The 20,931-nt window shown below is 37.5% G+C and overlaps 1 protein-coding gene across 7 annotated transcripts in view; it reads right to left on the bottom strand.

The window, feature by feature from the left end:
• Nucleotides 1-20,931, bottom strand: part of LOC127656276 (serine/threonine-protein kinase MARK2-like) — a 91,087-nt gene that overhangs the window by 35,622 nt on the left and 34,534 nt on the right. For all 7 annotated transcript variants that reach the window (XM_052144522.1, XM_052144528.1, XM_052144549.1 and 4 more), the window contains exons 2-9: nucleotides 15,072-15,245; nucleotides 12,327-12,380; nucleotides 10,631-10,679; nucleotides 7,223-7,288; nucleotides 6,926-6,996; nucleotides 6,544-6,600; nucleotides 3,101-3,337; nucleotides 2,847-2,966 (exon numbers count right to left, since the gene is read on the bottom strand). In XM_052144522.1, the coding sequence (XP_052000482.1) occupies nucleotides 2,847-2,966; nucleotides 3,101-3,337; nucleotides 6,544-6,600; nucleotides 6,926-6,996; nucleotides 7,223-7,288; nucleotides 10,631-10,679; nucleotides 12,327-12,380; nucleotides 15,072-15,245 (828 nt within the window). The remainder of the gene's footprint in view (nucleotides 1-2,846; nucleotides 2,967-3,100; nucleotides 3,338-6,543; nucleotides 6,601-6,925; nucleotides 6,997-7,222; nucleotides 7,289-10,630; nucleotides 10,680-12,326; nucleotides 12,381-15,071; nucleotides 15,246-20,931) is intronic.

Here is a 20,931-nt window from a genome sequence, read left to right as displayed (position 1 = left end):
GGTTGTATCGAGTAATACAGGACTCTCAGACAAATGAAGATACAACCCAGTTGTTGACACCGAAGAGCCATCGTGACATTTCATTATTATTATATTATAATCCAATGGCGGGACACTTGGGGCAGGAAAAAAATACTAAACCGCATAATGGCCTGTCTCTATTGGCCGGGCATTTGCAAGGATGTCCACAGGTGGTGTGCCGCGAATGTCATTTGGTGAACCCACAGGCCACCCCAAAAGTGCCATTGCACAGTCTACCGCAAATCAAGTTTTCTTTCAAGAGAATTGGCATGGGCTGCGTCAGGCCATTAGAACAGACAGCATGTGGGCATCGCTTTGTATTAGTTCTGGTGGATTATACAACGCGATACCCAGAAGCAATGCCTCTGCGCAACATTTCAGCACGTAGTGTTGAGGAGGCACTCTTCAAAATTATCTCTCGGGTGGGGATTCTGAAAGAAATCCTCATGGATCAAGGCACTAGGTTCATGTCACGTACACTACGGGAGCTATACGAATTGTTGCGCATTAAATAGTTTTGCACCGGTCTTCACCACCCACAGACAGATGGATTGGTGGAACGGTTTAATAAAACCTTTAAAAATATGATTTGTAAGCTTGTACATGAGGACACTAGAAATTGGGACAAGTAGCTCGAACCCCTGCTATTTGGAGATCGAGAGGTCCCACAAGCCTCCATAGGGTTTTACCCATCCGAGCTGCTGTATGGGCGTCAGCCATGCGGTGTGCTCAACATCATGCGGGCAGCTTGGGAGGAGGGACCTTGAAACAGCTCAAATTAAATTCAGTACGATCTTGATCTTACAGCAAAACTCTTCACTTTGTGTCAACTAACACAGACAAATTTGCTCCAAGCTCAAGAATGTCAAAGCAGGTGCATTTGGCTACAAGAATTTGCAATGGGAGACAAAGTGCTTGAATTACTCCCAACATCAAGCTCTAAATTAGATCTCGATATTGAGGTCAGGCGGACAGATAGAGGTGACGGACGTCAAATATACCATCTCAACCTCCTGAAATTATGGACGGAGGTGGTCCCTATGACATTGGTGATGGTGGTTCTGGAGAGGGAGGAGCTTGTGCCAGAGGTGAAGTTAAAAGCCAATCATGTCTCGTGGTCTCAAGTCATAGAGGTTGCAAAGTTCTCGCTCTGCCAGGGCACACAAATCTCACAGAGCACCACATTGAGACTACACCCAGGGTAGTGTTATGCACTTGTCCCTACCGACTTCCCGAACACAAGAAAAAAGTGGTTCAGGAAGATTATCGGTTGGGCACCGCTCGATTTTACTCGATACTGGATTTAACGAAGGGATTTTGGCAAATCATCTTAACACCAATGTCCTATGAAAAAACGGCTTTCTCTGCACAGTTTGGATTACACCAAATAGTGACACTTCTGTTCGGTTTGTTCGGGGAACCCTGGCTACGTTTTAGCAGCTCATGGACAGAGTCCTCAGAACAACATATTTATTTATTTAAATAGCAGCCTTTTATAGTTGAATAATCACTTTGAGTCACATAGTGACCAGCTTTTCCAGAGTGGGAAGCTCGTCATAACATCAGAACTCTTTGGTCATAACAATACAGAAACATTTCAAAATAAAATCTCAGCCAATATAAAAGCTCGATTTAAATGAAACAATATTACAGAAATGTAATATTCACTGTTAACTATTACTAACAATAATAATAAATCAATAGAAATGGTATTATATTTAAGCAACGTCTCACATCTATAATGCTCTGTTATGCAGAATTTTATTTGACAAAAATAACTACAATGTATTTTAGATTGTGCTGTGAGGTTCTGTATAGAAGCACTTCATTTAATAAAAATAATACAATAGCATGTTAAAAATATATTGTTATACTTTATATGATTATAGTTAAAATTTATTAATATAAACACCATTTTAATGATATAATTGAAATAAACTGTTGATATGCAGGTCAGAAAAAATGTATCAGACAAGGTATCGGCAAGTACCAAAAATAAGTATCGGTACTCCTACTCTATCTCAAAAAGTTGGTATCATTTTTATTAAGACAGATTGTTATAAGTTATTATAAATCATTTTAAGTCATCTTGCGCCCCCCCTGGGGTACTGCAGAATCTCTGTTCAGTTTTCAATTTGAATAGCCACCGATATTAAAAAGTACCAGCAGTACCAAGTACTGACTCAATTTGGTACCAGTGTACTGTTTTCACTACCCTCAACTGAATAGCTCAACTGATAGAGCATGGTACTAGCAATGACAAGATAATGGATTCGAGTCCCATGGAGCATACAAACTGATCAAATGTATAAATTGAATGCACTTTAGATATAAGCATCTGCCAAATGTATAAATGTCTGCACGTGCTCTATAGATTGCTCGTGTCTCGCTGTGAATGAAGCTGCCTGTGTGAACAGTCAAATAGTCGTTCTTAGTCAAAATGCCCCTCTTGATGCAATATTAATGTAAACACAACCATTAATGCATTATGAGAATTGTTAACAGATGAGACAAAATCTGCAAAAAAAAAAAACATAGCACCATTTTCTCTATTTTATTACTATATTTTATAACTGCCTCTTGAATAATTACTTTAAAAGTTTGAAGCCATGCTTACTTTAGAAACACTTGAAGGTTACAATCGATTTGTTAATATTTATATAAAACTTTTCAAAAGGTTTTGTTTGTTCATTTATTCATATATTTCAGTGGTTGGAGTGCAATGGAGAAACAAAAAGGAAAACAAAGTTTAAAAAAGTTTGGGAACCCCTGCTCTAGTCTACAGACAGATATCAGATGTGTGCATGCATCTAAACAAAGTGTACCTCCAAACTGATCCTTTTTGTGGGGTTGAGGATGAGAAATTTCTTCAGCAGGTTCTCACAGTCTGTGGACATGTAGAAGGGAATCCTGTACTTTCCTCTCAACACACGCTCACGCAACTCCTGCAGATGAAAAAGACAGAGACAATGAATGACACAGTAGAAATAAGGGACACACATCAAAGTGACACACTAATTTAATTTCAGCGTGTCACTTTGAATTGTGTCCAAATCAACTGTTAGTGACATTTCTTTACCTTCAAGTTCTGTCCATCGAAAGGCAGCGATCCACTGACTAACGTGTAAAGTATGACCCCAAGGCTCCATACATCCACCTCAGGCCCATCGTACTTTTTGCCCTGAAAGAGTTCAGGGGCGGCGTATGGGGGGCTTCCACAGAAAGTGTCCAACTTGTTGCCCACCTTAAACTCATTACTGAATCCAAAGTCTGCAATCTTTATATTCATGTCAGCATCCAGTAAAAGGTTCTCAGCCTGAGGGAGAGATAAAGAGAGAGAGTGAGAGAAGTAGTTAGAAAGGGGACAGAATGAAAGAGTGCACTTAAAAATGAGACAAAGCTTTGAAAGAGAGAGATGACTCCTGATATAAGAATAAGAAAGAAATGGATTAACTTATGGCATTCACATCCATCAGCAACACACATATGCCCACTACCTTACTTTAGAACTTTAAACATGTTGCATGCATCAGAAATGCCTCCTTTCTCTTCCTCCAGGGTATTTGTCCAATTTTCCTAACTTGTGTATTTGTGTGTGCGCTTGAGTCTGTAGAGCTTGTGTGTTGCGCTGCCATTTAACATCTGCACGCCAACTTTAGCCATGCAGGGAGGCCGAGTTGCCTAGCAACAGATGCACGGTTCTAACAGGGCTCGTTCAGCAGTTAAATATTACTTGGTGAACAGAACCAAACTTTTACAACATACACACACACAGCAACAAAGAAATGGATAAGGCATGAACAGAACAAATGCAACAGCTATTATAATAATAATAATTCCTTACATTTATATAGCGTGTTTCTAGGCACTCAGAGCGCTTTACATAGCACAGGGATGATGCGACGGCAGCCATAGTGCGCCAGAACGCCCACCACACACCAGCATTATTATATTATACGGTCCATGTGCTTTAAATGGCACATGAGTTGTGCTGGTCTCTGATAGATCTCATCTCTGTGTCCACTGTATTTGGCAGACCTCACTTAAGTATTTAATGTGATAAAAACAACAATAAAACACAACATCTGTTCTTAAAATAAAGCGATATAGATCCTGTAATCCAACCTGAACAGCCAGGAACTTTGGCCGCTATGCTGTAACACACAAATAGACCTAGCCATCTAAATGGGCACATATCTCTATTGTTTTTAAATAATATTAATGAACCTAAACCCTATTCCTCAAAGAAAACATTTTTAATGTTTAGAAAGTAAAAATGTCGGGCTGTCAATTTAACGGGTTAATTCAGTGCAATGAATTATATAAAAAATTATGTGCTAAATGAAATAAGCACTATTAATCATGTCCATGGACCATAATAAGGAATATTACTACCATCAGAGCAATTCAAGCTAAAGTTACCACCTGTTTTCAGCAGGGGGCATTAAGTGAATCTCCAGCTGTTTAGGCAGCGTGCAGATGTACAGACAACAAACCACACTTAGGCTTGCTCTACACTATCGACAGCACAAGATGAGAACATGTGCGCATTTCCGTGGACAGAGCGCAATTCCGATGTAGGGATCTAGATATGTGTTTTTCTAAGATTCAAACAATGTTTAACTTGAAGCAGTGACCTAAAAACACTGTGTTTATGACACAAACAAAGTGAGTCGCTCCAAAACCTTCCATCTGACGCAGATGTACATAGATGTGACCTTAGATAAGCCCTTCTAATAAATCTATTTTAGACAGATTGACGAATTCAGCAGCAAACTGGAATCCCCTGGACTATAGGCTATTGATTGGCTTATGTTCAATAATTTGAAAATAATAATATATTGCCTTCTAAAGACCCGTTTTGATGTATCAGTGCTATACTTGTCTGCCACAGTAATGTTAGGCTTTTTAATTATTTTAATTATTATATTTACAACATATATTTATAATAATTTAAATATAAATATTATTTAATCATATCTTGAATTATTGTTGTCAGTGCCTTTCTCAACAAATATTTATATATGTGATTAATTTGATTAATTAATCTGCATATTATGTAATTAATTTGATTACAAATTTTAATAGATTGACAGCCCTTTAAAAAGCATCTTTATTTATGAAGCATTTTAACTTTTGAGGATGTTCCCAAAAGGAAGGTTTTGTCAGATTTAGCTGACATCTGGGGACAATTTGTCCCCAAAGTATAGTCAAGTAAAACATATTTACATGCAAACCGATCCAACATCTAAAATTGCACATTTACAAACCTTGGGTAAGCGCTTCATTATTTGTGGCGGTTATATCATGAGTGGTGGTGGCATAGTGGTTAAAGCACAGGGCTGCTAATCAGAAGGTCACAGGTTCTAACCCCACGGCCACCACCACTGTGTCCTTGAGCAAGGCACTTAACTCCAGGTTGTTCCGGGGGGATTGTCCCTGTAATAATTGCACTGTACGTCGCTTTGGATAAAAGCGTCTGCCAAATGCATAAAAATGTAAAAAAAAAAATATCAAGTCAGCTTTAAAATTTCACACATTACCTTTTTTTTTTATAGTATTTTATATTTTAGCACTGCTGTGCCTTTACTTAGATTGACCTAGGGTAAATGTGTACTCCAATTAGTTGTCTTTTTGTCCCCTAAAAGTGAGTTATATCTGAGAAAATCTCCCTTTGGGGACTTTCTGGGATGTCCTTAATTGACAAATCAATTAATAAAGAAAACCGTGTTTGCTAAAAGTTTTCTTTTAGGGGTAGAGTTAGTCTATAGAATTTATAATTAGATTTATATAAAAAACAAAAGGAGTGGTATTGCAAAAGGAGTGGAATGGTATTCCCCTAATTAGATATCTAAGCAAAAGTGTTTGTGTGTGTAAATGTCCTAGCCAATGTCCTGAGAGGGACAAAAGAGACACCAAGCATGTGTGTGATTATCGCATTTAATCTAATAATGTCTGAAACCATGTATCAAAAATTCAAAGAGACATTTACAAGTCATACAACCATGGTGACTAACACCAAATTTCAGCAGTAACGGTGGTTACTTTGGACCAATAAGGCAACTTGAGTTATGTGGGCAGAGTATCATCATGGGAATTGGAGGGGGCACTTCCTTTCATCTTAATAATGAGTGGAAATGAGGTCAGCTGTTCCAAGGTTCAGAGTACATTTATGATAGTGTTCTGATGTGTGTGTCTGTTTGAATAGAGGATTCATTCCTTCGCCTGAACTTCTTTAATGGACTTTGATGTCAGACACATAAGAGCTATTAAAGAACAACTGAGGCATGACTGTTCATTCTCAAGTGAAAAATGTGTAGCCTTTTAACAGTTCATTAAAATACATTTGTCAACCTTCTGATGTACTCTCTAAATAAGAAATACTTTCCTGTTTATTAAGTTGTTATTTAGTTATTATGTCAAAAAGCAGAAATAAAAACTAAAAACAAAATGGCACACACAATCAAAAAAATATTATAAAAACAATATCAGCTCATCTCTACCCTACACACCCATTCTTACCTTGAGATCTCTGTGTACAATGCACTTCTGATGGCAATACTGCACAGCTGAGACAATCTAAAGCGATAAGGAGCAAAGGTGTTTATAAAGCAAAGGATAGGTTAAGTCATTCTGGTTGCTCTTGGGAGCTGATGTTCTTTTATTGAGCTCTTTTATCAGTAATTAAGCTGTCATACTCATACATATTCACAACAGAGTTAAAGAGTGCATGTGCACACAAACACATACATACACACACAAAAACATACACACTTATATTAGCAGAGGTAACAATGAAAACATTTGTCACATATATACAACAAGAGAGATTTACAAATGCAGTGTCATATATACATGAGTTTTGACAGTAAAGTGTGACTCAAACACGTGCACTTCCACTGACCTGTCTAAATTTGGCACGCGCTTCCTTTTCTTTCATCCTCCCGTGAGCAACAAGGTAATCAAAAACCTCGCCTATGAAATGTAAGAAAGGAACACAGAAATAGAGTAGAAAATGAAGAGGAAGGCCGAAGGTAAAAGGGGTATTATAGGAAGAAGATGAGAAATATTATATGAGAAAGAATAAAGGAGACAAATGATAAGATAAGAAATTGTGATTATTCCAATGCAAATGTGAAGAGAATGATTCTGAGTTTTATGTGATTGACAGCTGATTGCACTATTCTTTTAGCCCACTCACCTCCACTGGCATATTCCATGACTAAATACAGCGTCTTCTCTGTCTCGATCACCTCAAATAACTTCACTGGAGAAGAGAGAGATCATCTCAGATCAAAACATGTATGACTCCAGACCTATTTACACCAAGTCAGAAATTTTGGCACATCCACAACAAGATTTTAAGAGGAAACAATGCATCTCTATGAACTCCTTCACACCAATTGTGATATATTGTACTGCAGAGAATCTGAAATGCTATACTGCAATGATCAGTCTTTTCTAACTAATTTTCCAAAGAATTCATTCAGATGTGCAAATTTCTGATTTCCAGATTCAGTTTAATTCTGTTCAGTTATTTGTGTAGATTCTCTCTACACTTTCTTTTCACTTTGGCCTGTTAACAAGATCAAGCAGTGGTTGTCTTGCAATCGACCGGTCGTTAGTCAATTGCTATCGACGTTATAAGCACCCCTGGCATAGAGTAAAAGATCAGGATCTTTGAAGATTGCAGCTAATCAGAAAACTTTTTTTTTTTTAAACATAGCCCTAACAAATGTTAAAAAATGTACGAAAATTGTACATCACACTCTGCGTGAACGTTTTTTTTTTCCCACATATGTATTTAAAGGTGCACTCAGTAACTTTTGTCTTTGTGTCATCTTGGACTTACACTGACACCTAGATGCAACATCATTTAAAATCAATTGTTTTCAGTTTCAGATGCCATTGTAGAAATGTAGTACTCACAGTCAGCCATGATTACTTTAATCAATGAGTAAAAGTGTAAAATAACAGGACGGTTACTGAGATTAAGAGTAGTATTCAGCGGATCGTGTGAATCAAACATGGCAGCCCCCATGTGTGGACCCTCTCCATGTAGAATAGAACAACTTTTATTTTTAAAATTCTTAATTTTAAATGTGAATGGTCATGATTTCCTACATATATTGCAAAATTAAAATGAATGTCTTTAGCAGTAAAAGTTTTTTAATGAGGAAAAAATGACTGAGAGCACCTTTAAAACAAAACAACAGATCTCTCAAATTATTTAAAATCAAGACTGAAAAATATTGCGATGAACATCCTTTATAAACTAGATGTCTAGGTTGACAGTTTTACATGCTCAGATTCCAAAAAATGCATTCAGGTCTCCAAAGATTGAGAGGCTGAGAGAAAAACTTTTACTTTAGAGAACCTGTTACTAATGTAGCACATGTACATCCCTAAAGCACAGCTTTATTACTTCATGAGAAAACACTGTATGAGCTTAGAATGGAAGCAGCATGAAAAATGACCACATGAAGCGCTTCAGGCTTTGCTATGAATGCTACATATCACATACCTATTTTGTGCAGCCGAGTGCATTATAACTGTTAAGTTTATCGCTAAATATCTTATTTTTAAACAGCATTAGAATGTTTCTTGAGCCAACAACTTTGACAAGTATTTTTTCTCAAAAAAAAGTATTTATCATAAATGCAACATAAAACCCATAATATAATGAAATATAACTCTCAAATCTAAACAAACAACATCAAATATAGGCACAGGCGTTTGTACAATTAGAAAAATAAACAGGATTTAGGAGTCTGGTTTTTACAGCTCAGAGACATTCTATTCAACGGAGTGTATTCAACAGCGCAGGCCACTACTGTTTGACATTAATGCATTGAATAAAATACATAATGCTTACTTTGTGTCATCATTGAAAGATCAAGGTGTGTTTCAGATCAATCATCCGTCATTGTGTAATGTGATACCAGCATAAACACACTCGGCCATTAAACAGAGAGAGCAAAGGCTCTGAATTAGGACCGGTATGTCCTTTCACTTTCTTGTGCATCCTCAAAGGGGGCAGGTCTCTCTTTTCATATTTTAGCTTTGTGCTTTGATATTTAACAGTACAAGCTGAGTGCTAATGAGCTAGTGCTTCCATCAAGACCAGAGACAGCACAGGTAAACCACAAACACTCAAGACTTAAAATGTACAGTTCAAAACACTGCCTGGCCAAAAAAGTCACATACACTAATATTTAGCTGGACCGCCTTTAGCTTTCATTCCGGTGCAAATTTGTTGTGGCATTGTTTCGACAACCTTCACAACATTTATTTCCATGCAGAGTTGTATTAATTGTGGCCAAGATCTTGTATTGACAATGGGAGAGTCTAATAACCCCGTAAAGTCTTCTCTCGCACATCCCAAAGACTTTCAATGGGGTTAAGGTCAGGACTCTGTGGTGGCTAGTTCATGTATGAAAATGATTCCTCATGCCCCCTGAAGCACTCAATTTGAGCCCAATGAATCTTGGCATTGCCATCCTGGAATATGCCTGTTCCATCAGGGAAGAAAAAATCAATTGATGGGATAACCTGGTCATTCAGTACCTTCAGGTAGTCAGCTGACTTCATTTTATTGCTGCATAACATTTCTGAGCCTAGACCTGACCAATTGATGCAACCCTAGATCATAACACAGCCTCTAGAAGCTTGTACAGTGGGCACTATGCATGACGGGTGCATCGCTCCATGTGCTTCCCTTCTAACCCTGATGCGCCCATCACTTAAATCTGGACTCATCAGACCACATGACCTTTTTCCATTGCTCCACAGTCCAATCTTTATGCTCCTTAGCAAACTGAAGTCGTTTTTTCAGATTAGCCTCACTAACAAGTGACTTTCTTGTGGCCACACAGCTGTTTAGTCCCAAGCCTGTAAGTTTGTGTCACATTGTGCATGTGGAAATGCTCTTAATTTCACAATTAAACATAGACATTCTACTGTCGACTTCACAAAGTGTTTCAGTGATCTCCGATCATTCAAGATTTTTTTCCGACCACATTTCTTCCACAGAGCTTACGGTTCACGACTATTCTACCAGGTTTTAATAATGAGTCTGACAATTTTTAACCCAATTCCAGTGATCTCAATAGTTGTTTTCTTTGCTTCATGCAGGCCAATAATTTGATCCTTCTGAAACACAGTAAAAAAAAAATCCACGACCACGGGATACGTCTTCTGACATAGTTGTTTAAGAAATTTGAAGCAACACACTGCATCCTTTATGGTTAAAATAATCGTTGCCAGCTGAAACATATTAATCACTGCAATAATGATTCAATCATAGGCTCTTCAGTATCTGCTTATTTAAATCCAAAAAGGCAACTCTTTTTGGGCCAGGCTGTATATATCAGCAGTACCTTATTCATGCTAAAATTATTTGATTGAGTGCATTTCAGCACACATTAAACATTAATTTCCTCAGCATCTATGACATCAAAGCCTTAGGAATGCTAATGTCAATGATTTCGGCAGACATTTCTTATGATGATTTATGTCAGATGCTGACTTACAATATTTAAATAATTCTACAAATTGTAACACGGCCAGTCTGACTGGTTCTGATGATCCTCTAGGACAGGTCACTTACCGATGTTTGGGTGATTCAGAAGCTTCATGATTCTCACTTCTCGGAAAAGCTGAGAAAACAAAGAGAGCATGGTTTAAGAAGATAATAAGCCTTAAACAGCGACAGTTAACCTGGCCCTTGTGATAAAGCGAGACATCTTTAAACTTTTTAAAGCTTTAAAGTGAGTCACTATCAGCTACCATTATACTGAGAAGACAAACATGACATGCATTAAAACTAGGATGTCCCGATACCATTTTTTTGAGAATGACTCTGTTGCAATAATCAGAGTATAAGGAATAATTAGACTAAGATGTTTACATGATGTGGGCAAACTTCAATCCCGTTAACATGCTACTTGCCAATACCCTGATTATTGCTGAGAAATGTAATGTTTTAATACTTTTTTATAAAATAATATTACAAAAACATCTTATTGCAAATATGTTTCTTTGAATACAGCTTGACATAAGAAAAAGTAGTCGTACTTGACATTTCTTTTTGCAGAATACAGACTTTTTATCACACCCACATACAAATTAAGACTGCAAATGGACATTCACGCCATAGTGCAAGAAACTGCCATTTCAGAAGTAAGTGCAGCTTCTTCTGTTTCGCGATGTTTTCGAACCTGTGCTTGAGTGGAACTTCTTTTTTATTTCCCCTTATTTCATTGTTTTATTTGCCCATGTACAGCACTTTGGTATACACTTGTTGTTTTCAAATGTGCTCTATAAATAAATTGACCTAGACCTTGAGCTTTCATTTTGATGGAGCTTGTATTTTGAAGTGTTGATATGACAGACAATCCGGAAAAGCTGGTCGCTACATGACTCAAAGTGATTATTAAAACGCAAAAGGCTGCTATTTAATTAAATAAGTATGTACTCTGTATGTGTCTTGTGCTACAATGTAAGTGCTCAGTTCGCTGTCATCTGCTACAAAGCGTGCAATAATCATGATGTTGTTTCCATGGATGAACCAAGGAGGAACTTTCAAAAAGTACGTGAAGCCAGCGTCAGCTGTCTCTTCTCCACACATTCACAAGTGTTCGCATTCAAAGCACACAGCTCAAACAAATTATATATTTATCTAATTAAATCGCAACCTTTGCGGCTAAATAATCTCACTAGGACATTATGTCATTTTAATTTGTGAGCTGAATGTTAAGGAATGACATTCGTATCTCAGATGGTTTCGGTTTTTATCTGAGTGTGGTATCGGACCTGATTCAGATACCAGTTTCGGTATCTGGACACCCCTAATTAAAACCAGAATGGAAAAAAAAAATGGAAACCATGGAAAGTCCCTGTCTAACATTTGACTAATTTGTGCTTGCATAATACATGTATCAATTTGTTGTACCTTCACAAATACTGATGTTCTGCAACAACCAGGGATTATTTATTAACATTTTACAGGACATAATTTACATTAAAACTTCAAGAACAGAAGAAATGCATTAAATAAATTTCTTTAATGCCCACTAGAATGATTCAGTAGTTACAGCACAAAATTCTGCTGATTGTTAAGTGTTTAATGTTACATGACCAGAGCAAGTTTGCATGTCTGGGAATATATGTGTGTGTGTGTGTGTGTGTGGTGGGGGGTGCATTCATGCCACATGACAGGAAGTCCTTCGGCCTCTCTTCCTGTAATTATCCCCTCTATGCTCAGAGATATATAGATAAATAGACGAGATTTAATGCAGACTCACTTTTTGAAGACTAGAAGAGTTTAGTTGTGTCTTGTCTATGATTTTCACTGCTACCTGTGATCAAAGAAACAAAAACATTGAAACACATGTAAATGCTTCTCTCAGACACAAGACTGCTTTATAAACAATTACATTTTTAAAAGCATTTCTTGCTGTTAGAAACAAAAACATGAATCTGGCAGCAAAGAAAGCACTGGGCTAGACTAGAAAGATGCAAACTGGGTTGGTGTCCTGTGAGTCAGACGGTCTGAAATCCTAATTCAAATAGCATTTTTGGATGTATTATAGTCAGGCTTGTCAAATCACAATGTTTCAAGTTAAAGATTTGGCCTTGTAACCAAAAGGATGTAGGTTTGAATCCCACAAGGGCAAACCATGTATAATTACATCTTCAAGTATGGCAATTAACCAAAGTAGGCTTCTAATATTTGTTCCCTCCAGATGAATCCTCACTTGCACAGTACTCCACACTTGAGGGTTCTTTAAACTTGACCATGTTAAACAACATAACTTGATTGTTTCAAGGGTCATTGTCTTTTATCATTTATAAATCATGACGCATTAATTCACTGAACACTGACTCCATTTTAAACTGTTTTAAGAGCACCAGAAGAAGCACTTTTAGGCCCGTTTACACCTGGTTTTAAGATGCTTCACAGGTGATCCGATCACATGTGGTCAGGCTAGCCAGATTGCTGTTTACACCTGGTCACAAAAATGCAAACCTGTGACCACTTTTGATAGGATTTCGAGGGGAAGGTCTCTGATTTTTTGACGACATACATCCATCACTATGCCAGTGTGTTACTGTATGATTTTAAAGTGCAACAATGTCAGAAAAATACAAGGACAGTGCAAAAAACCCAATGCAATGTTTCTACCAGATCTTTCTCTTGAACTCTTGTTTTAGCGCAGCAATTATTATTATTTTTTTTCCATTTATTACTTACAGGGGCATTGCACATTAATGAACATGACTGTAAATGTGAACAACATTTACATGACTGTAAATGTTTTTTTTGTTCTTAAAAACAAACAAACACATAAACTACATTATCAAATACTATTTAAAAAATACAAGCACATAATTGATTCCAAGCACAATAATCATTAAATACAATTCGGTCGCTTCCACCTGAGAGAGCCCCTCCCTGGTTTTGTATTGAACAGGAAGTTCTTGCCCCTATTTCGCCATTGCAAAGCCTTTGTATCAAACTAATCGGAGAAGTTAAGTTACACCGTGTTACCTCGCATTTGCACTCGGTATGGACAAAAGTGTCCAGAGTGTTTAATTCGGACATTTATTTAAATGTTGCCTGAAGCATATGGCTGAACCCTAAATTATGTATTAATAAGTCCCCTTTCTGCTGGTCAGAGTGGATTGTGAGGGGGGTTACTACACTCTGTGACCTATATGAGATTGGAGTGTTGAGATCTTTTGAAAATTTGGTTCAACATTTTGGAATTCCCAGATCTCAGTTCTAAAGGTATTTACAGCTGCACCACCTGCTCTGTATTGTTTTGGGAGTAGCACTCCCATACAGCTTCAGATACTCTGGGAGAAGTGATTACTGCTTTTGGAAAAGGTCATGAGGCATCAGTGTATTACTACCTGCTAATTCAGAGTCTGGGGGATGGAGCTTTAACTTCTATCAAGAGATTATGGGAGAAATATTTAAACTTGGTATTGGAGAAAGGAGTGTGGGCTAGGATTCAAAAAAATGTCAAGTCTGTATCTAGAGATGCAAGGGTTTGCCTTAAGCAATTCAAGATTTTACACAGGTTTATTGGACCCGCTCTGGATTGTATAGGCTTGGTCTTAAAGACACACCCACCTGCTAGCGATGCCAGTCAGGAGATGGAGACACAACCCATGTTTTTTGAGGGGGTGTTAAGATCCAAGAATTTTGGTTGAAGGTTCAGAGTTTTATACGTGACGTTTTGGGCACTAAAATGTAATTCTGACCCAAACTCTGTATTTTGGGTGATGGGGCATAAATTTGGGGAAAGTCACTTGTTAGTGAGGCTCAATTTGCTAGCGAGCATAAAGATTGGACTGTGGAGAAATGGAAAAAGTTAATGTGGTCTGATGAGTCCAGATTTACCCTCTTCCAAACCGATGGGCGAGTCAGGATGAGAAGGGAAGCTCATGAAGCGATGCACCCATCATGCATAATGTTCAATGTACAAGACTCTGGAGGCAGTGTTACGATCTAGGGTTGCATCAATTGGTCAGGTCTAGGCTCAGCAATGTTATGCAGCAATAAAAAAGTCAGTTGATGACCTGAATGTACTGAATGACCAGGTTATCCCATCAATTTATTTTTTTCTTCCCTGATGGAACAGGCATATTCCAGGACGGCAATGCCAAGATTCATTGGGCTTAAATTGTGAAAGAGTGGTTCAGGAATCAAATTCACACATGAATTGGCCACCACAGTCCTGTGAGTCCTGACCTTAACCCCGTTCAAATTCTTTGGGATGAGCTGGAGATGACACTCCTGTCATCAATACAAGATTGTAGCCAAAAATGTATGCAATTCTGAATGTAAATAAATGTTGTCATGTTGCATAAGGTTGTTGAAACAATGCCACCACAAATGCACGCTGTAATAAAAGCTAAAGGCGATCCAACGAAATATTAGAGTAAGCAACTTTTTTTGGGCCAGGAAGTGTAATACCAGGTGTAAACGGGTCTTAGGGGGATAGACAGGGCTAATGAGAGACAAAAAGGGGTCTAGTTACCTCTTTCACGGTAAGGACATGTCGGGCTAGTTTAACCTTGGCAAAGTTGCCCTTGCCAATAGTCTTCAGCAGCCGGTAGTTTCCTATGTGAGGCTGCTCTTCCGCCGTTGACGCAACCAAACTCCGGCCACGCGAAACACTGCTACGCCCTCCTCCTTTGGCATCAGAGTGGGTCTGAAAGAGAGAGGATGTAGGAATCAGATGCTTGTACTATTAAGTAGGTGTTTCTAACTTTATTAGAAACACCTGTACACATACTTAATTATGCAATTATGTAATCAGACAATTGTGTGGCAGCATTGTAATGCATAAAATCATTCAGATACAGGTCAGGAGCTTCAGTTAATGTTCATGTCAATCATCAGAATGGGGAAAAAATTTGATCTCAGTGATATCGACCATGGTATGATTGTTGGTGCTAGATGGGATGGTTTGAGTATTTCTGTAACTGCTGATCTCCTGGGATTTTAATATACAACAGTCTCTAGAATTTACTCAGAATGGTGTCAAAAATAAAAAACATCCAGTGAGAGGCAGTTCTGTTCTGTCAACAAAATGCTTTGTTGATGAGCGAGGTCAACAGAGAATGGGCAGACTGGTTCAAGCTGACAGAAAGGCTACGGTAACTCAGATAACCACTCTGTACAATTGTAGTGAGCAGAAAAGCTTAAAAAGCTCAAGTCCCCATAAACAAAAGTCAGGCATATGTGGTATCGTTTGAAAGCTTGGAATCTGAACTTCTGCATTAATGTTACATAAAATAACAAAATAAGGCCTTAAAACATCAACGTCGTAAATAAGAGCCACCTAGAGGTTATATGGTAGAAATATGAATATAAAAGTCTTGTAAATAGCACGTATATAGAAAAATCATATCCAGTTGAAGTCATAAGTTTACACACAACATAGCCAAATACATTTTAAATTCAGTTTTTCACAATTCCTGACATTTATTCATAGAAAACGTTCCATGTCTTAGGTCAGTTAGGATCACTAGCTTTTATTTCTTTCATCACATTCCCAGTGGGTCAGAAGTTTACATACATTTTGTTAGTATTTGGTAGCATTGCCTTTAAGTTGTTTAACTTGTGTCAAACATTTTTGGGAAACATTCCACAAGCTTCTAACAATAAGTTCCTGGAATTTTGTCCCATTCCTTCAGACAGAACTGGTGTAACGGAGTCAGGTTTATAGAACTCCTTACTCACACATGCTTTTTCAGTTCTGCCCACAAAATTTATATCGGATTGCGAACAGGGCTTTGTGATGGCCACTCAAATACATTGACTTTGTTGTCCTTAAGCATTTTGACACAACTCTGGATGTATGCTTGGGGTCATTGTCCATTTGGAAGACCCATCTGCGACCAAGCTTTAACTTTCTAGCTGATGTCTTGAGATGTTGCTTCAATATATACACATAATTTTCTTCCTCATGATGCCATCTATTTTGTGAAGGGCACCAGTCCCTCCTGCAGCAAAGCACCCCCACAACATGATGCTTCCACCCCCATGCTTCATGGTCATTATTAAATTTTTGTTTCATCAGACCAAAGGACACCTCCAAAAGTAAGATATTTTTCCCCCATGTGCACTCGCAAACTGTAGTCTGGCTTTTTTATGGCAGTTTTGGAGCAGTGGCTTCTTCCTTGCTGAGCAGCCTTTTAGGTTATGTCGATATAGGAATAGTTTTACTGTGGATATAGATACTCATCTACCAGTTTCCTCCAGTATCTACACAAGGTAATTTGCTGTTGTTCTGGGATTGATTTGCACTTTTCACAACAAATTAAGTTAATCTCTAGGAGACAGAATGTGTCTCCTTCCTGAGCAATATGATAGCTGCGTGGTCCCATGGTGTTTATACTTGCTTACTATTGTTTACAGATGAATGTGGTACATTCAGGCATTTGGAAATTGCTCCCAAGGATTAACAAGTCTTGTGAAGGTCCACAATTTTTTTTCTGAGGTCTTGACTCTTGGCAAGAGGCACTGAGTTTGAAGGTAGGTCTTAAAATACATCTACAGGTACACCTCCAATTGATAGCCAATTAGCTTCTGCTAAAGGCTTGACATTATATTAAGCTGCTTAAAGGCACAGTTAACTTAGTGTATGTAAACTTCTGACCCACTAGAATTGCGATATTGTCAATTTAAAGTGAAACAATCTGTCTGTAAACAATTGTTGGAAAAATTACTCCAGTCAGGCAAAAAGTAAATGTCCTAAACAACTTGCCAAAACTATAGTTTGCTAATATTAAATCTGTGGAGTGGTTAAAAAATTAGTTTTAATTACTTCAATCTAAGTGTATGTAAACTTCATACACATCCAAAATTATTTCTGAATATTTGGAGTATTATTTTTATTTAGGGGATTCTCAGAAAAATTAGACCAATTTTTTGCAATTATTCCACAGTAAATGGTGAGCTTTTAAATTTGAGAGTGAAAAATGCAGGCCAAAAATGCGTCAGGTTTTAAGAGGTTAAAAGGGGTAAATATAGAGACTAAATTTTTTGGAGACAAAGTTACTCTAACAGTAACTAGATAGTCAGCAGCAAAACAAATCCCTGTCCTAGAAGTTGTCTCTCTTTTGAGACAAATTCACTGTCTTCAAAAACAAATTTCAAGACAGACTTCAAATCAACTGCTTTGACCAATATTTCCAATTTATACATAACACATAGGCCACATATTCCCATGAAATGTGTCTGATGTGTCGCTTTTGTGGAACAGCCCAAATATACAGGACTTCCTTATCATTAGTCAACTAGTTTTCAGACAACCCACCAACTAGTTGATTTTTAAAAATTTTAGCTTTGCACATCTCCAACTCATCTTCAACAACTTGATCTCACTTTCAAACTCATACACACACCAGCATACACATTAACAGATAACTCACAATCAAACTGATCAAATTCTCAAGAGCGTTTCAGAGAAGTATGAGAAGGACAGTACTAGGATAGAGTACTGTCAAAGTGTACATTATATTGTATAAATGTTGCATATATGTTATGTATAGAATAAGGTTTACAGTTTAAATGAAATAAAATAGAAAACATTTACTGCATAGCTTAGCAAACAAATTAGTTCAAACTAGGGATGTCCCGATACCACTTTTTCCACTTCCGATACGATTCCGATATCGGAAATCTCAGTATTGACCGATACCGATCCTGATACAGTGTTGTTTTTTTACATAATCAGTTTATAATATCTTTACAGTATTGTGTGGAAATAATTGGGTGTACTCTTTAATAGGCTATGTAAAGAGTTAATGTGTTAACTACACATTATTTCAATATAAATGTATAGCTTAAGAAACACTTTATTATTAACTAGCATACTGACACTCCCTGAGTTCTGATTACACGCACCTGCATATCATTAGTGGCTAATCAATGACTGCATAAATAAATACCCCACTTTCGCACGCGCTCACACACTCTCTCTCTCTCTCTCTCTCTCTCTCTCTCTCTCTCTCACACACACACACACACACACACACACACACACACACACACACACACACACACACACACTCTCACTTTCTCACTCTGTGCCTGTTCTCATCGATAGTATTTCTGAGACTCCAGAACTTTCTACTATGTCAATCATGTGTCTTCATTATTGCCTGCATGTATCATAAAATTGTTTTGAGTTATCTCTTTCATCATATCTATACACTGTCTGGATATTACTTACCTGCTGTTTGCCACTCTGCTTAACTGAATTTACTCACAATATTTACATCACTGTTTCAATCCTCTGCTCAATAAACCCTGCTACTGAGTTCATATCTCTGCCTCTCCGTGAGTCTCCCGTGACAGCTTTAACTTTTAAACCCTCACCCTTTTTATTCACAGTTTAATTCGCTTCTTAATTCAATTCTGGTTAAATGCACCTCCAGTGCTTAAGTCCATATTATAAGTGAACCGAACTGCTGAGCATCTACATCTGAGATGTTCGTTTGTAGCGCACAAATATTGTGCACGGGTGAAGGCTATAAATAGCCGTGCGCGTGTGTGTAAAAGCACCATTCACTACCGCGCTGAAGCTGCGCGTGCAAGAACATATATGTTTACTTATTAAACACAGCCTATTGCAATTCACAGAGCTATCACGTGGCTTCAAGTGGCTTTGAATAAAATGCACTAGTCATATGAACCGCTTTAATGGTGTTTTAACAGTTCTTCTATGTCATTTTTTAAGCTTGACAGTAACGAATATGACTAACACAGAGTATCGGATTTGGGTCGGGCTCGTCGGACCGATACCCGATCCGTCTAAAAATGTCAGTATCGATGCGATACCGATCTAGGTATCGGATCGGGACATCCCTAGTTCAAACATGGCTGATCAGGACCGTAGAAGGAATTCTGTACCCTTTCATATAAAAAATACAGTTTAAAATTTGTTGTGGATCCCCTGGACCTGTGGGGCCCTTGAATCGTTATGACTCATCACCCCATTAGCTATGGCATTGTGGCTGTGACAAAAACAGATGAAGTCAAACTCACTGAGCACTAGGGCTGGGACGAATCATCGACGTCATCGATTACAGAAATACGTCGATTTGCATAACGTGTCGGTGCATCGCAATGGAATAATAAAATGGAAGCATCCGGTTTAAGCATGGATTCCCAGAAGAACAAGCTGCTGCTAAAAACACTAGCCCACGGTCATTTAAAGCGTGGGAGTATTTTAGCCTAATCTAGTATTTAGATTTTCTAAATGTTTTTTCATCGCCCCAATGTTAAAAGTAATTTCTGCACCGCTTCTAACGTAACTTTACACCATGCGTCATCTAATTTTGTTATTTGTCCATTTTACATTTTCTGTTTACTTTAACGGCCATGTGAGCAAATGGCGTAAACTGTGTGACTGATACAGTCTGTATATCGTTTCAATTATATTCCTTGCCCCATTGATATTTAATGCAGACTGCAATAGTTTTAGTTATTTCTGTTAGAAAAAGTTAACTGTAGCTCGAATTGCACAAATGTTACTGTAAGATGAGGGAGAGAGGAGGAGAGGTGGACTGTGGAGGGAAAGGTGGGGGAGAGAGATTGTGTGTATGTGCTAAGTTGGGGGTGTGTGTTACTGAGAGTTGATTAAGAATGCACAAGTTTTAGTTATTCCAGTTAAAAAAACATTTAAGTGTTACTCAAATTGCACTAATTTTACTGTAAAATGATTTTAATGTTGGACTGCTAAACTCGAGGTTGCACAATGTTTTGATATTCCTCCTGAAAATGACTTTAATTTTACATTTGTTTAATTTATTTTGTTGTTGGATTGCTAAATGTAGATTAATTTTATTTTATTTTGGAGTGATTTTAAGAACTTGTTCAATTTGAGTAAAAGGAAAGTGCAATCCAACAACAAATGCAACCTCAAGTTTAGCAGTCCAACATAAAATCTCTCCAAAATAAAATTAATGTTGGACTATAAAATGGAGATTACCAGTTAAGACAGGGCTATTATTGTTGAGGAATAATGCCCTGCAGTGCACAATTAGTTTCTTGTACATTTGTTTGTTTAAGAGAAGATAATTTAATAAAATATTGAAATATTAATGACAAGTTTTTTATATTTATTTTGGATTAATGAATTGTTATATTAATCAAATAATAATAATAAAAAAGTCTTTAGAAAAATCGATTAATCGGAAAAAGAATCATTAGATTAATCTATAAAAAGAATTATCATTAGGTGCAGCCCTACTGAGCATGATCTTCTGGACCTGAGAGATGAATACTATGTAGTATCACATGACTAATTTTTAATTGACGACTTCCTCCAGCACTGGAATACGCTCCAAAAGTTCCTTTATTCTTAATATCTCAGCAAGTCCCCA

This window comes from Xyrauchen texanus, chromosome 2 (genome assembly GCF_025860055.1).
Source record: "Xyrauchen texanus isolate HMW12.3.18 chromosome 2, RBS_HiC_50CHRs, whole genome shotgun sequence".
Taxonomy (NCBI): Eukaryota; Metazoa; Chordata; class Actinopteri; order Cypriniformes; family Catostomidae; genus Xyrauchen; species Xyrauchen texanus.
This window is presented reverse-complemented; position numbering and strand designations above follow the sequence as displayed.